The sequence below is a fragment of the Taurulus bubalis genome (genome assembly GCF_910589615.1).
Source record: "Taurulus bubalis genome assembly, chromosome: 13".
Lineage (NCBI taxonomy): Eukaryota > Metazoa > Chordata > Actinopteri > Perciformes > Cottidae > Taurulus > Taurulus bubalis.
In genome coordinates, this window is record NC_136601.1 from 17,440,398 (window position 1) to 17,456,216 (window position 15,819).

At 42.1% G+C, this 15,819-nt stretch overlaps 2 protein-coding genes across 2 annotated transcripts; one reads left to right on the forward strand and one right to left on the reverse strand.

Moving 5' to 3' along the window:
- Positions 1 to 441: 441 nt before the first annotated feature.
- Positions 442 to 2,771, reverse strand: mxd3 (MAX dimerization protein 3; the record flags this gene model as incomplete). Its single annotated transcript, XM_079228248.1, has 6 exons — positions 442 to 560; positions 1,183 to 1,348; positions 1,481 to 1,595; positions 1,758 to 1,787; positions 1,962 to 2,061; positions 2,702 to 2,771. The coding sequence occupies 6 exons, from the start codon at positions 2,769 to 2,771 to the stop codon at positions 442 to 444; spliced, it is 600 nt and encodes a 199-aa protein (XP_079084374.1).
- Positions 2,772 to 4,074: 1,303 nt separating this feature from the next.
- Positions 4,075 to 14,823, forward strand: fam193b (family with sequence similarity 193 member B; the record flags this gene model as incomplete). Its single annotated transcript, XM_079228345.1, has 10 exons — positions 4,075 to 4,236; positions 5,488 to 5,766; positions 6,412 to 6,598; positions 8,415 to 8,633; positions 11,082 to 11,493; positions 11,601 to 11,784; positions 11,920 to 12,153; positions 13,120 to 14,167; positions 14,260 to 14,335; positions 14,463 to 14,823. The coding sequence occupies 10 exons, from the start codon at positions 4,075 to 4,077 to the stop codon at positions 14,557 to 14,559; spliced, it is 2,898 nt and encodes a 965-aa protein (XP_079084471.1). The 3' UTR covers positions 14,560 to 14,823.
- Positions 14,824 to 15,819: the final 996 nt, after the last annotated feature.

Here is a 15,819-nt window from a genome sequence, read left to right on the forward strand (position 1 = left end):
TGGGATACTAAACCAAATCTTATTTAAGGCAGAGTTCAGTACAAACATACATACTGTCGTGAAAAGAATAAGTTAAGAGGTTTGAATAAAAAGCCCTTCAAGATAAATGAGTAGAACTGTTGGAGTCATTACAGACATCTTGTGGCTGAGGAAGTAAACGCCATTAATGGTTAATGTCGTGTAATGTTACATCCATCCCAGCCCAGTGATTTTAACTGCTATTCAGTGCAAATGAACACAGCTCATTCACAACATTGTTGTTTAGCTTTTAGTCTGACATATTTAAAAAAGAGAATATCAAAAGTTACTGAAAAGTGTTCAGTTGTACAGTAACATTTGCTCTATTCTCCCTCGTCCTCCGTTGGCTTGTTTTTGGAATGTTTTTCTCCTCTTCCGGTCCACCTGGCGACATGACGTGGGATACGGTCGGGTTTCTAGCCGTCATAGCCAGGCTTGGTCCATGCTGGAGTAGCAGTGGTCCGGCCCGGTGTGCGTAATCCTCAGGCCGTCAGAGTCCAGGCAGTCGAACACGATGCCCTCCACGTCGACCTCCACGTCCTCTGAAAGGTGACCAACCAACAGATCAAATCAGTTAGTGGGAGGAAACGTCACTCGTCTCTTTGAACTTACAAACTAGCGCTGGGTCATATGATTGCAATCAATATCATGACTTTTTTTTTTCATAATGATATTTCTCACATGGAAGAAATTATAGAACGATCTAATGAATGCATTAAAACATAAATAAAACTGCTATTGATGTTATCCCACTATTAAATCAATCATCCAGACAACAGCTTTGGAAGACAACTAAATATATAAATCATATCGTCTCAACGTAATTCCCCTGAAGAATGATAAGCTGTACAAACAAATTATGTTGCTCAGAAAATATCAACACACATTTGTATAATATTGACATCCTAAACTCCTATTACTGAGAAGTCTCCATTAATATGTAATTTGCTAGGTGACAGAGACATTGTTTAAAGATGCCTTAAGTAGCTGGAACTTCCAGTCCCATAAAGTCCACGATCACAGTGGTTTGAATGGGACATAGTAATGATCCAAAACGAATCATTACTGAAACAACACCTATAATCCTACTTTAAGCCGTAAGGCACAGCTAGGATCTACTATGCCTGTGCCGAGAGGAGGCCCCCTGCTCCCCGAGAGACGTACCTCTGTCGGAGTCCGACCTCTCGGACGACATGGTCGACCCCTGGCTGTCATTCCTCATCCTCTCGGTGCCTCTCTGCAGCTGCTCCAGCCGAACCCGCAGCTCTCTCTGCTCCCAGCGCAGGTGGCCCTTCAGCTGCTCCGCACGCTCGTCCTGGTCCTGCAGCTTCTGAAACGAGAAGGCAGAGAGACAGACGAGTGAGCAGACGAGATGGAAAAAGCACACTGACCGGACGATAACTCTCCCGACACATTGCCTCCCCAATAGGGGCTTCAATCGGTGCCACGGTGTCGTGTCTACCTTGATGTGGAGTTGGGCTCGCCTCAGCAGGTTGAGCGTGGTGTTCCTCATCGAGTCGGACGACAGAGGGACTTGCTCCTTGAGCTGCTCCAGGCATTGCCTCAGCTGAGCTCGTCTGCAAAGCACCACAAGCAACAACAGATGTGGTTAATTCATGCGAGTGGAAACAGTTTATGATGAATGCTTCCTCTTCCTCTGACTTTCACCCTCCATAAAAAACAGTGTCTAAAAAAATATGGATATTATTTATTGTTTATTTTGACAAAATATGAATTACCTGTTTTTTTCCAGCTCGTTGTGTACCGTCCTGCATTTACAGAAAGAGAGGGCTAGTTTAGCGATGAACAACAACAGTCGTGGCAGTAACTGCTTAGTAATGACAGATCGTGAGGTAGTCATTGTTTAGGATTCATGTCAAAACTGAAAGTCGAGCTTCACAACCACACCCTGTTGTCAGTTGTGCTTTACGCAATGTACTCACCTATTGCCCTCAGCAGATATCTTCTTGCTCTTATGTTTACTCCTCTTGTCGGAGTGATCGGGACTGAGAGGCTGGAGGGAAGCGTATCCATGCTCTGCCTCTGCTCAGGAAAACATGCATTACAGCGTTGTAAGAAAAGTGTTTGAAATGCAAGAGCAGCAATTATAAATATACATGTTTCCCTATTATGAACGTTAGTGAACCCTAATGCTATGAATTATCTGTTTTGCCTCATCTATTATCTCTTCTTAAATGCTAAGAGGAGGGGGACAAAGCAACAGACTGCTGTCATCAGCATCATCAGCTGGGCGTTTTGTTTTTGGCGCCATCACACACCGCTCTATTGTACAACTAATTTGGAGCCTCATACGCAGAAATACACAATCAAATGTCTGCAGTGTGTAAGATAACGAACGAAACTTGTTGAGTTTCCTTCAGTCTCACTTTCATTTGCCGTAATGCGCTTTCACCGCCGCTCGGATTCATTTTCAAATTGGACGAGATTGGCGCCTTTGAGTACAATGATGCGACCGATATGTAGGTCACTGAGCCAAATGGGGAAGATCGCCGAAAATAACATTCCTGCAAGAATATTGCAGATTTCTCGACCGATTGCATTGCATGGTGTACATGCATTGCGTTTTGCATTCATAGTTCCAGCACCTGCATTGTGTATTTTGTTGTTTCAACAATAACCAACTTCCTCTCCTATAGACTGACAGTTATCATAAAATACTTACCTCGGTCTCTTCTCTCCAGGAACTCAGCAGCCCGAAGAAGCACCTGGATGTTGCAAATGTTTCCGTCCATTATTATGTTTGTTGGAATAAAAACAACAGCGGGTAAACAACCTACAGTGGTGTAAGCGGCAGTAGCCTGAAGTAGATGAAGCTTGAGTCTGCGCTACGTCCTCAACCCTCAGAGCGTTCGCTGTGACGCTGCGTTCACGTGTCCCACGCAAACTCGGACATTTGAACTGCCTTCATAATTATGAATCGGCGGGCACGGAAGTTTTGTCGGATATGATTGCTAAAAGGGCCGTCTAAAGTGTTGGACTATGTTGGTTTATTCCTACAAAAATAACAACAGTTGTTAGAGAGTTGTTGTTGTTGTTGTTAGAGAGTTGTAATAATGCAGAGAGTACGCATTTGCGTTTTTTTTACTGATTGTTGCACGTAATACAATAAAAAAATGGCCAATTTCAATAATCATAATGACATAAACACTAAAAACGAAAATCGTATGTCAATTAAATATGTGTTTTACATCTCTTATCATAGTGTGGCCATGGGCTGGTTATTATGGGGAATTTAGTATGCGATATTTATATTCCTGAAAGTATTTGAAGGCATCGCGAGACAACGTAAAACGTCATTATCAAGAGCCATCCCCTCTCCTTTCACAGCGCCTTTATGTTTCAAACATGTATGGTTAACAACAATATTGACAATGTACTTGTGCTTATGTTTGCCCCTATACTATGCAAATCCCAAACTATACAAACTGGTCGTATGCACCTAGTTGTACAACGTCACATATGCTATTGGGTTTTATCTTACTCTCCCCCTCTTCCAATGGGTGAAAAAAAAACATATATTTACTTAAATTACAGCTGCATCTCTTTTTCTTTCAACACCAATATATTTAGTTTTCAAATATTTGCATATATATATGCACATTAATTAAGCAAGATGTGATCATATTACAGATGAATAAATGTTTAGCTCGTATTTAATTATATTCGGTATTATTACCATCACTAAAACAGTCCGTTTGAATAGCCAGTGTAAACGGAAGGCGGGTGTGTTTATTCTTTCCATACGCTGAAGAAAGTAGGAAGAGACTAAAGCTGCCCTCACTAAAGATGGCGGCGTCTGGCTTCACTGCCTGATTCAGGTTTCAGTTGTATCCTTCCAACGAGAGTGAAGCCGCTTTGCCAGCAGTATCTTTAACCTATGAACTCCTGAGTGTGCCAGTCCTCCGCCATATTGACTGTTGTCTTGACTGGAGGAGATAGAGAACATTTTGAGGTCCGAGAAGAAACGAAAGTGTGCTCTACAAATCATCGAAACTGGTGCAAACTTGGCTAAAGCGTTTTTTAACCACCACCGCGATGGCGAGGAAGAAAAGCAAGCAGCAGGCGGTCGCTCAGAAGGAGCTCGCGCCCGGACAGCAGACCGCACCGAAGAGCCCAGTCTCTCCCGGCGATGCAGCTGACGGCGGCGGCGGCGGAGATGCTGGGCTGGATAGGTTGGCTACTACCAGGGCGAACCAGGTAGGTTAGCTAGCAGCAACCTACGAGCACCTAGCTAGGCTCCGAGCTAGCACCCCTCTGCTAATCCAAGCATCCTCCATTGTGCTTTTATTTTCACGGCGCCAGATCCTGCAGATGTGAACTTATATGCACCCGCTGGCTGGTTGAACGCTATTGTAATCGCTGTGTAGTAGTCTTGGCTGTTGAGCTTGATGTTTAATTAAATAAATAACACGCTAGCAACTTAGCGAGCAGACTCTTCTCCAGCTGGCAGCGTTGAGGCGGTGGGGCTAGCACTGCAGCCCATCTCCTCTGCCGGACAGGTGACATTGTGCTTCGGACGGGTCGTCCTGTTTTCAGCGTTTACAATTCCCCGTCCGCCAAGCTAACCTCAGCCAGGGGGCTAGCCGGGCTATCGCCTCCAGCTAGCATGCTGCAAACGTGCTTTTACTGCCTTCACTTGAAGCACAGGGACCACTCAGCCAGCAGGAGCTACACAGCTGCTAGCTAGCTAAAGAGCTAGTTAGCTGAAGAAGATAACGGGTAAATAGTAAGGCTAGCTAACTCCTAGACGTGGGTTGGAGTTGTTTATTCGACTCTATTACGCTGTTACTCTTCTCTCGTGTGTTGCTGTTCTGCACCATTCTATTGGAGTTTGACAGGAGCTAATGTCAAAAGTTTGCAATGCGTGCAGTTATCAGCCAGTGATGCCGAGCTAACGTTGGATAAGTCAGGAGCGTTAGCTACTTAAGTTGAGGGTAAACAGTCACCTTAAAAGAGAAGATGGTGCGCGGCAGGCTGGACCGCTGTCACACAGCGACCAGCTAACCTTACAACTGACCTCTGGGCTTTACAACTTGCCCGACTTGTGCTTGGATTGAGTAAATACATTTTTGTATACCACATGTGTGCGATGCCCGTCTAGACACGTCTCATAACTAACCTACATGTCACAATGTTAACTGTTCAGGCAGGACTGTGTCGCGGGTTTGCACGTTTTTAATAACATGGTTATCTCTAAAAAGATAACACAAGGTATCACTTTAGACAATTATGTGATATCTAGAAAATACTGTGAAATATATCTATAATAGGTGTTGATTCAACCTTTTTACTGGAGGACGTTTTCGGTCACACCTTGGCTGTGTGATTGTTTAGTAGGTATTGTCAAATATTGTAGACTTTATTCTGACGTTTTGGACTCTTTTGTCATGTTTAACTGGTAATCGCAGACTATCTCTTGACCCCTTCATCCTCTCTTTCTCCATCTAGCCTATGCACACCTGCTGCCTCCTGTGCCACCGAGAATTTAAGGACTGGGGAGCAAGCTCAGTGAATGGACTCCCTGGTGGCCATGGGACCAAGCTGGCTGACGCTGTGCCTGCGCTCTCCCAGGCCTTATTGCGGGAGGCGCCAGGGCGTAAGCTTGCTGATGCAGTGCCCTCGCTGTCTCAGTCTCTGCTGGGAGAGGTGCCTCTGTGGATATGTCAAAGCTGCTGCAAGAGTGTGGAAGAGGAGGAGAGGCGGAGCACCCAGGAGCAACCCACGCCGGTAAATAAAAGGGGACTGATTTGGGTCATATGTCTAGATCCTTTTCACGACATCTTTTAACTACTTTTTGGGTAAACTGTGTTGGTGTCTGTCGACTGAGGTAATCCCATCTTTATTCATCTAACGAGGCATTGCCTTTGCACAAGCTTACTCACTAAATATATCTTTCCTAATGTCATGTTGGAGTCAATACGTTTAAACATGTAGTCTACGTTTTGAAGTCATTTATTTTGTATTTGTGTCTCTGTGGCATACGTATCAGCAGCAGCTATGACCTTTGCTGTCTCTTGGTTGTTTCTACATAAATACTTTTCATGAAATGCAAAATTTGAAGACTTCTCTATCGTCACACTTAAACTGAACAACATGTTCAAGAACAACATGTTCAAGATGCTTTGTTGGTATTTTGCTCAAACTAGCAGAAGTTCAAAATGGAAAAAGGGGGAACAGATTGAAGTATTGTTTAACAGTGCCCTGCAGTTTTTCTTTTTTATATATATATTTTCTATTCATCCAAGATTAAGTGTTTTGCTTGTCACTGCATTCAATGAATTACAAGCTAATATTGGTCGTTACTTGGTGCCAAATGTAAGCATATTAACACGGCCCTGTGATTAACATTTGTTGTTGTTTTGTTTAATTCAGGTACCATTGTCACACTCTTCCTCCTGTAAATCCCAGACCTGTGGGAACGGTTACCCGGAGCAAAGTACTGTGGATTGGGACCCGAGTTCCTTCCTGTCAGCCCACAAACTGTCAGGTCTCTGGAACTCTGCCCACACCAACGGAGGGGAACACTGCAACCACAACACTTCTTCACACTCACAACAAGGTCTGTCATCGCAGCGCCAAACAACATTTAGTGTCAATGACAGTAATTGCTGTAATCAATACAAGTTTCAGTTACGTGAAATGGGCACACGTTTGGTGAGAATCAGAGCTCTACAGGGGGGGCTTGTTTGCTTCCTTACTTGGCAATAGATGTGTGATAGAATTTTGGCCTCTTAAAAATACAAAGAGGCGTCATGTAGAAGCTGACTGCTCTACTTCCTGAGGTCCTTAGAGAAAAAGACTTTCAAATGAAGATGATTTAACTAAACCAGAGAATATGGTTATCACTAAAATATCAAGATGTAAACACTGTGGATTTTGTACAAAAACATTGTACTTCCCCCCCCCTTTTTTTATTTATTGAATCCTCATTAAAAGGACACTGACTGTTTTGCGTAGAACTGGAAGTGTTTGCAGGCTGTGCTGTATGCAGAGTAACATATCAGGGTCAATGGAAAGGTTACAGCAAAGCAGAGGCAACTGTCTCTCTAAACTTGTCTAATTATTCTGGAAAACTGTTCGTGTATTCGATAGTTATTCCTTCTAATAAATTCTGCCAAAGTCTTCAGAGCTACAAAAACTGCAGATCTAAGCATATATTGCATGCCTGAACTGGCAGCTTTCCAAAATAAACAAAAATTGACCCTCAAAAACCTTTTCAACGTTGTGGTGAAAAGTGATCATCTCATACATGCATTTTGATTGATCTTTTTCTTGACATATTCATCTTAAATGCACATAGCTGCTCAAATGGAATTATGAAATTGTGTCTATTTTTCCAGGAAGGTTTTTTGTCCTAAAGAAAGATAGAAAATGTGGAAATCAAAGATGGAGATGCATTAAATTGCATTAAGAAGTTTAGAATATTTGTTCACCCGTAGTAGGACTTTGCAGTTAACAGATTTATCACTTTGTCATTTGACTCTTCAGTGTCTTAATAGGATTCCGTTACAAAGTAGCACGACTTTGCTGTAACTTTTTCTTGTTGTTTATAAAACGAGACGCTTTACATGTCAGACAGCTGCCATCTTAGCTTTTATCTGTTTTCTTCCTGTTTCTTGCCTCCAATCAAATCACTTTGTGGAGGCTGTATTTCTAGTTTAGCAAATTCTCTGATGGGTCATGTTGCCAAATTGCATTTTAAACGAGCATAAGTGAAAGTAGACGATACGTGATTGCATTTGAAATGGCATGTTTTGCTTTAATCAAGTTTGTTGATGTTTGCTGGTGACCATTTATGTTTTTCAACATTAATAATATCACAAATCTTTGGCTTTAAGGTTTAGGTTGGAATTGAGCGAACCGAATGTACTTGATACTATACCATTGCAAATGTTTAACTGGATATAAATAGTATTTTAATGATTCAAATATTTTAGTACTACTTCCTCATTTTGGTTGGCATTAAGGGGTTTTAACCTTCAGGGCTAAACATTTATCTCAGTGCTCCTTTCTTTCTCATTGCTGTGAGAATGTATTACCATTGAACAGTAAACCTGTCTAAACGTGCCTCCCAAAAATGATTTTTTTACCAAACCTAAACCACAGTCCAAAATCTTAGCACCTGCACCTTTTTTAATGAGGACATTGATCAAAGCTCTCAAACTCTTTGATTCATGATGATTTTGTGATGTGGTCAGATTTTGTGTGTCCATAATATGTCAACAAACATGGTAAATACTTTATGTAGTTCTGTTCTTCAACCAAATTGTTAGTGTTGGTAAAGTTTGTGGAAAGCATGGCTCGAATGAAAAGGATTATTTGGCTTCATTGTACCATTTTTTTATTTATATATATATTTTTTTTTTTATCTCCAGGTATAACAGCAGGGTCAGCCTGTCATGAGAAACGAGGACTTCATGAAGCGCCTGGGAAATCTGCTAAAACGTCGGGAACTAAAGTCTGTCCCTACAGTCACCCGTCATCCCAAAATACCAGTGGATCTTCTGCTGGGAACCCCCTGTCTACCTCAGCAGACCTTTGTAAGACCACTCCCAAGCACTTCAAGACCATGTGCCGTCGACCAACGCCACCAGGTAATATTCCTGTGACTCTTAGGACTCAATAGCATTTCATGAAATCAGAACCCAGGAGTTGGTTAATATTAAAAAATATATCTGACAATCCACATAAGTCCACTCACTTATGTTCTTAAGTTCTTTTACATTTTATGATTTTTCATTCAACCATCATTAAACAATATATAATATTCAACAGGTCTTGCTTTTAGATGGGGAAAAAAAGTTTTTCTTACAAAGCAAATTGAACTTGATTTCAAAGTAAACATGGAAATGTAGACTAAATTAGTATACATTTAAGTAGGAATGCACTGATCTAACAATTTCAGTCCTAATACCGATACCTGGGCTTTGGGTGTCGTCCGATACAGAGTACTGATCTGATACCTGTGTTTTGTTTTTTTTAATTAATAAATGGACTGCCTGGAATTACACTGTAAGTGGCCATTCACGTCACCTGCAATCCAGAGCTGTCATGAATGAACGAAGACGTCAATCGTCGTGCAGTCACTTGGTCTTAATGAGTCATTAAAAGTGACACACGCACACTGCCACTCAACCCTGAGGTAGATACCCAATTTTGTAGGAATGCCGCAAGGTAACATCAGGCTCGACTTAAACGCTGACTTGACTTAACTTTTTAAAACAAAATGTAGCAAATGAAAACCCAGATATAAATTCGAATTTACTCAGTTGTTACTATTCATCCATCCACTCTCTGAACAGCTTATCCTATTGAGGGTTGCGAGCTGACATTGGGCGAAGGCCAAGACCCTGAACGGGTCACCAAACTTAACGCACATAGAGACAGACAAAGACTGTTGACGCTGAATCTGGGCCTTTCTTGCTGTGAGGTGACAGTGCTAGCCACTACACCACCGTGCAGCCCCAAACGGTTACTATACACCAGCAAAACGGTCTCTTTAGGTGTTTTTAAAAATAGATTGAAAAAGTTGGAGGAAGGTTCATCTGGTTATAGATGTTTTTGACTGAGGTATGTGCACCTGTGTGAACTAGGATACGATGACTTGAGTCTTGGTTTTTACTCATGCTGTGATTTAAAAATGTTCTGTCACTGTTTTATGTTGTATGTCTGAAACTGTGTTTAATGTGTTACTGCTGTCTTGGCCAGGACACTCTTGTAAAAGAGATTTTTAATCTCAATGAGGCTTTTCCTGGTTACGTACATTTTAAATAAAAAAAATTAGTGGGGAAAAAAGTCTAAGTCTCCTGAATTAAACAACAAATTGGTCAAAACCTAGACAGGAATTAAAATTCTGCATGAAATTTTGCTTACTATTTAATCAGCACTGTCTGCTCTCTTCCGACCGAACTTCCGACACTCGTGGTCAGTTGTGGAGCAGCTGATGAAATTATCATCAGCTGTATGAAAACCTCAAATAGTATTAAAGAACTGCAGAACAGAGCATTAATCTTTTAAAACCGTGCATATATCAATCTTAGTTTTCATAAAGTGTCTGCATTGAACACAACTATAAATTAATTTATGGTTTATTCTATAGTGACAAATACAGCATACTGTATTCAAAAACAATATCTAATAGCTATCCGATGCCGATATCAGAGCTCGCTGGAGTCACCGCGGTGATGTCATACAGCAGGGGTGCCCAAACTTTTTTGGCTTGCGAGCTACTTTTAAAATGACCAAGTTAAAAAGATCTACCTACATTATTTCTATATATATATATATATATATATATATATATATATATATATATATATATATGTGTGTGTATATGTAGCATTATTAATGTATAAATATACCGAGTATACTTTATATTTACTATATTGGCGTAAGTTGCATAACTGCATGAACCCTTATGACACAATAATCTCGCATCAGTGTGTAGCAGGAAGTCAGAGTGGTCTCAGTCAGACTTCTCCAGATGCGCACGGAACAGCCATCTTTGAAGAGCTCTCGCTCGAATAGGCGATCTTCGTTTCCACAGCCATTATCTCTTTCATGTTTAGCATTTTAGCGCATAATGCTTGTTGGTGTATTATGCAGTGGTAATTAAGGAAGTCGGTGAAAACATCGTCCTCCCTGCACTTGGCAATAAATCCATTCAAGCGGCCGACCACTGCGGGTGCAGCCTCCGTGGTCATTGACATTAATTTGCACACTGGGAGCATCGAATAGCATGCGATCTACCCGCACCACCTCTGCGATCGACGTATTGGGCACCCCTGTTATACAGCTTCTCTACTCATCTACTTCATCCCCTGCACAAAACCATTGTGTCAATTATCAAAGTCTGGAAATAAAGCCAGTGACGGTTCTCGTAAGATCACTATATATCCTCATTATCAGTCCTCTTGAACATATGCACACTTTTAGTCCGAATCAGACGCACCGTTTTATAAATGAGACCCCTGAACACAAACTGAAGCACTATGTAAAAAGATGTGATTCAAGTCCTCTTCTCTTTGTTTTCCATTATCCAGGTGAAGCCTTTCACCCCAGTGACCACCATCAACACACAGACTTGTCAGTACCCCCCAACAGTCCCACTGGCCTGTCTTCCCAGCATTCCTCCCTCCTTCCCCCAAAGCTGAACTCTGGGCAGCACGGCCACGTAATGTCCTCGTCTGGCACTGGGGTGGCAGCCCACGCTCCCTTCTCCCCGCTGGTACCAAACCTCCACAGCCCCACAGCCAAACTCAACTCTTCCAGTCCAGACAGCCCAACATCTGTCCATAAACCCAGCCCGTGCAAAAACTCCCACATTCCTGCCGTGAACACGCAACACAGCAAACTGGGCACGTCTATCATGGGCTGTAACCACCCTTGTAATGGACACAGTGCAGGGACAGTGGCCACTTCAAATGTGGGCCATCTGACAGCTGGAGCCTGCAGGTCAGTATTACTATATCAACATTGCTTTGCTGTCGGATGGAATTACTTCTGTAGCTGTATTGATTCTAAATACTGCCTTCTGAGGGTCATTGTCTATTTATTTTTAGGGACCAAGCATGTAAGGGGCACAAAATGACTAATGGGACGTTGTGCCACCCTTCGTCTGAGCTGGAGGAGGGGGAGGATGAAGACAGCAGCTCTGAGAGGAGCTCCTGTGCCTCCTCTTCCACCAACCAGAAGGACGGAAAGTATTGCGACTGCTGCTACTGCGAGTTCTTCGGACACAACGCGGTACATTGAAACTTTTTGTTGCTCTCCTCTTTTTGAGTAGCACTTAATAGTTCCCTTTTGCTATTAGATACTTGTTAAACTTGTATGAAAAGCTAACATGAAAATATTCTATTCTATCTTTTTATTTGGGCACAGCCTCCAGCGGCACCAACCAGCCGTAACTATGCTGAGATCCGAGAGAAGCTCCGCACACGTCTAACCCGGCGTAAAGAGGAGCTCCCTCAGCGCCCGGATTCAGAACTGACAGTGGCGGGTGCCATCGACAACCGGGACGTAGATGAGCTGCTGGACTTTATAAACAGTTCTGAGCCCAAACCCGTCAACAGTGCCAAAGCTGCCAAAAGGGCCCGACACAAACAAAAAAAGAAGGTGCGGTAACTTTGAAAGGAATTTGTTGAAACACATTTGTTTTTTTCTATTTATCATCAATTTTGTATTGTATCACCCATACAATACTTGAACGACCAAAACTTTATTCAGTACATTACTTTAGTTATATTAACATGAATTATTCTTTCATTTAACAAAATAAGTCATAGTAATAGTAACTGTAAACACAAGCAACTCTACAAGAACTTAAAATATGTGTAAATTTGCCAAGATTTAGATTTACACTCCTGCTTTCAGTCCAAGCAGCTGTTGGACACATTTGGTTCGCATTAGCATTAACTGAAAGGTCCAGTGCATTTTGAGAGCTCTGATGGCAGAAATAGAATACAGTATTCATCATTACTATTATTTAAAATTAAAATCTTAGTTTTTTTCGTGAGCTTAGAATGAGCCATATCTACATCTATATCTACATCTACAATCCTCCTGCAGTCCGCCGAGTTGCACCACCAGAGTAGCTCAGAACAGACGAACCAAACACTGGCTCTAGAGAAAGAAGTTCACTTGAAGGACACCCTAGAAGTTCTCCGAAGTGCTTGTAAAACTGCAATAGCGCGAGCTGCAGAGTGCAGAACCATTGTACCGCCAACCGCTGTCTGACTTCCGTTTTGCCCCAAGTAGATCCTACACACTGTCCCTTTTTAATAAAGCTCTGATTTTTAAATTCAGACCATAATTGGATTTATTTCATTATTATCTCAAAAAGGCTTTGATTTTATGGATTATAATTTAAATTCAGGATAGCCCTTTCAGCGTTTTTATTATTTGTTACTGACTGTACATACTTTTACACTTCATATACTTTGCACTTTCTTTATTTTTTAATTTCCCAAATTAATACACACTGCTGTTTTGTTGTATATATTGAGTTTTGTTGTATAAAATGAGCATCTTTCATTTTGTGTGTGTGTGTGTGTGTGTGTGCCTGTACCATCTCTGTTTCAGGAAAAAGCTCAGCAGGGCACGGGTGCTGCAGGCAGTGACCCCCACTCCAATCCATGCGAGCATGTCGATGACGACGAGCCCATCGCTGATGGTTCAGAAGCCAGTCGGTTGCTTGATTGGCCGCAGCTGGAGCTTGAGCGCGTCAACAGTTTCCTCACCAGTCGGCTCGAAGAGATTAAGAACACCATAAAAGACTCAATCCGGGCCTCATTTAGCATGTACGACCTCAATCTGGATGTTAATGACTTCCCAAAGAAGGCAGCCACGTTGGAAGGCAACCATTTACTGTCGCATCTCAATGGTTCCTCTGACCTGCAGCAGATAGACCTTGACTTGGCCCCTCTTTCACTGGGAACCTTTAAAAGCCACCTGGACCTGGTTAATGGATGGGAGGACACAACCACAGTCCCCTCCCCTAACACCACCACCACTTCCATGGCATCAGGGGTCACTGCTGGACCCAAGGACATCCAGCGATTGCACACTACCCCAAGTCTCTCAAAGCTCATAAGGGTTCGGTCCCCAGAAAGATGCACTTCCTCTGGATCTGACAGTTTGCCACAGGTGCCAGCTCAAGCTACAGCTAAATCAAATGAGGATGCCCCTGATCCCAGGAACACAACAGTTGGGAATGGTGGCGCAAAGTCAAAGAAGAATAAAAAGCAGCAGCAAAGGCAGGAGCAATTTGTGTCGGAGCAAAACAACAAACCAACCAAAGCTGCCTCCGGGAATGACGCACAGAAAAGCAATGAGTGTAAAGAAATGTCTTCTAACGGCTCAAAAGCTGGGAACAAACATCCCCAGCACTCTGCAGACAACCAGAGAAATGGGCCCAAGAAAGCTGAGGAGGGCAGACTTTCTAAACAGGCGGCAAATGGTGGCCTCTCGAATGCACAAAGAGGGAAAGGTGACGCAGAAACACGAGGTGGTCGGTCTGAGCAGGATTCAGAAAGCAAAGCTCACCCCTCTATTCCTGCAAATGGGCAGCAAGCCAAGGGGAAAAATAAGAAGAACAAGAACAAGGGTGAAAAATCCAGCGGCGCTCTCGGTACAATAACCTATCTTTAACACCATGTGCAACATTTCAATTGTTTCTTAACTTGGAACGTGTAACTAATGGTCAATCTTTGTTATTCCTAGATGATGTTTTTCTCCCTAAAGATGTCGATCCGGGAGAAATGGATGAGATTGATCGGGAAGTGGAATACTTCAAAAGGTAGGTTTAACATACATCAGGGTACTTTAAAAAAAAGACTTTGAGCTACACTGTTGTATTGATTACCATTAACACATCAATAAAACTATGCATTTGTCTTCTTTTTTCGTCTCCTTGTTCCCTCTAGGTTTTGCCTCGATTCTGCAAAACAAACTCGCCAGAAGGTAGCAGTGAATTGGTCCAACTTCAGCCTCAAAAAGGTTCCTTCCAATGCAGCTCAATAACTTGGAGGAGTGCCAGAAAAAAACTTCACACCACAAACTCTTTCAGTAGAGCCCCATTTGGCCTGAGGCCTTCTCTCATTCCCCGTTTTCTTCTCTTCCTTACTAAGCCAAGGGACCCTGGTTCAAAATCATACTTTCCATTCAGAGGACTGAAACATAACTTGTGGCTGACAAGCCAGGGATCATTCTCAAGGCCAACTGTACCCTTTTGCTATTATTGCAATGTTCACTAAATGAGAGATGCAAAAATGGAAAAAAAGTCTGTTGAATCCACTGCATCCATGTGCTTACGTATGTAGTATGTAAACAATTACCTTACATGAAATAAATGTTTTTATCACAAATCTGAGACATTTTAACGTTGTTAAACTTCTGAATTCCAATCAGTTGAATTTGGTGCTCATCGTACATTACATTCAATGTCGCTAGTTTCAAGCTCGCTACACCAATCACAGTAGACCCTAGAGACTATTTGTCTTTTACTGTACAACTGTCAACAAGCAGCACAAGAGAACATTTTCACTTAATGGGGACAACAGTGCATTGATTTTACTTAAAAACAGACTGCAGTGTATTCATTGGTCTCTCAATATTTAATTATGATCATCAAATGATTTAGTAAGTAGTTGTCCAAAAGGAAATGATAAACAATTGGTTACCCACTTGCACCACTTTTATGTTTGACAGTTCAGTACACCAACAATGCTAATAGAAGATTTCGCAGGATGCATCTTAAAAACCATGCATCATGTGTTGAACAGAAACATCTAAATACTGTCCCCCGGTACTGTATTGGGTGAAGTTAAATGTGTCTGTTGCTTCGCTGTCATCCCTCCCTTATCTTGACAAATTATATCTTTTTATAGTAATAACCAATATACACTTTGCAATCTGTAGAACAAAGTAATTTACCCCAGTTTTCTCACTCTTAACTATTCTATTAGCCTCTATATCCCAGAAGTGACCGGTACACCCATGTGCAATGTTCATTTTAACATTGGAACCATCACACCTTGTTTGGCGCAGTTAATTTCAATGCTTGTACATATTGAGTGATTATTTAGGGCCCTTTTGAGCCTTTTCATGCGTTTCTCGGGGTTGTGTGTGTGACATATTTTCAACCATACTACTCTTTTCCCTGTACTGTGACCTTGGTGGCACCCTGTACCTCAGCTAGCCTGTCCAAGTCTTGATCATCTTTTGATGAGAAATATCACTGACGACTTGATACCTTTGGGCCAAGGGCCTTGGGATTTAGAC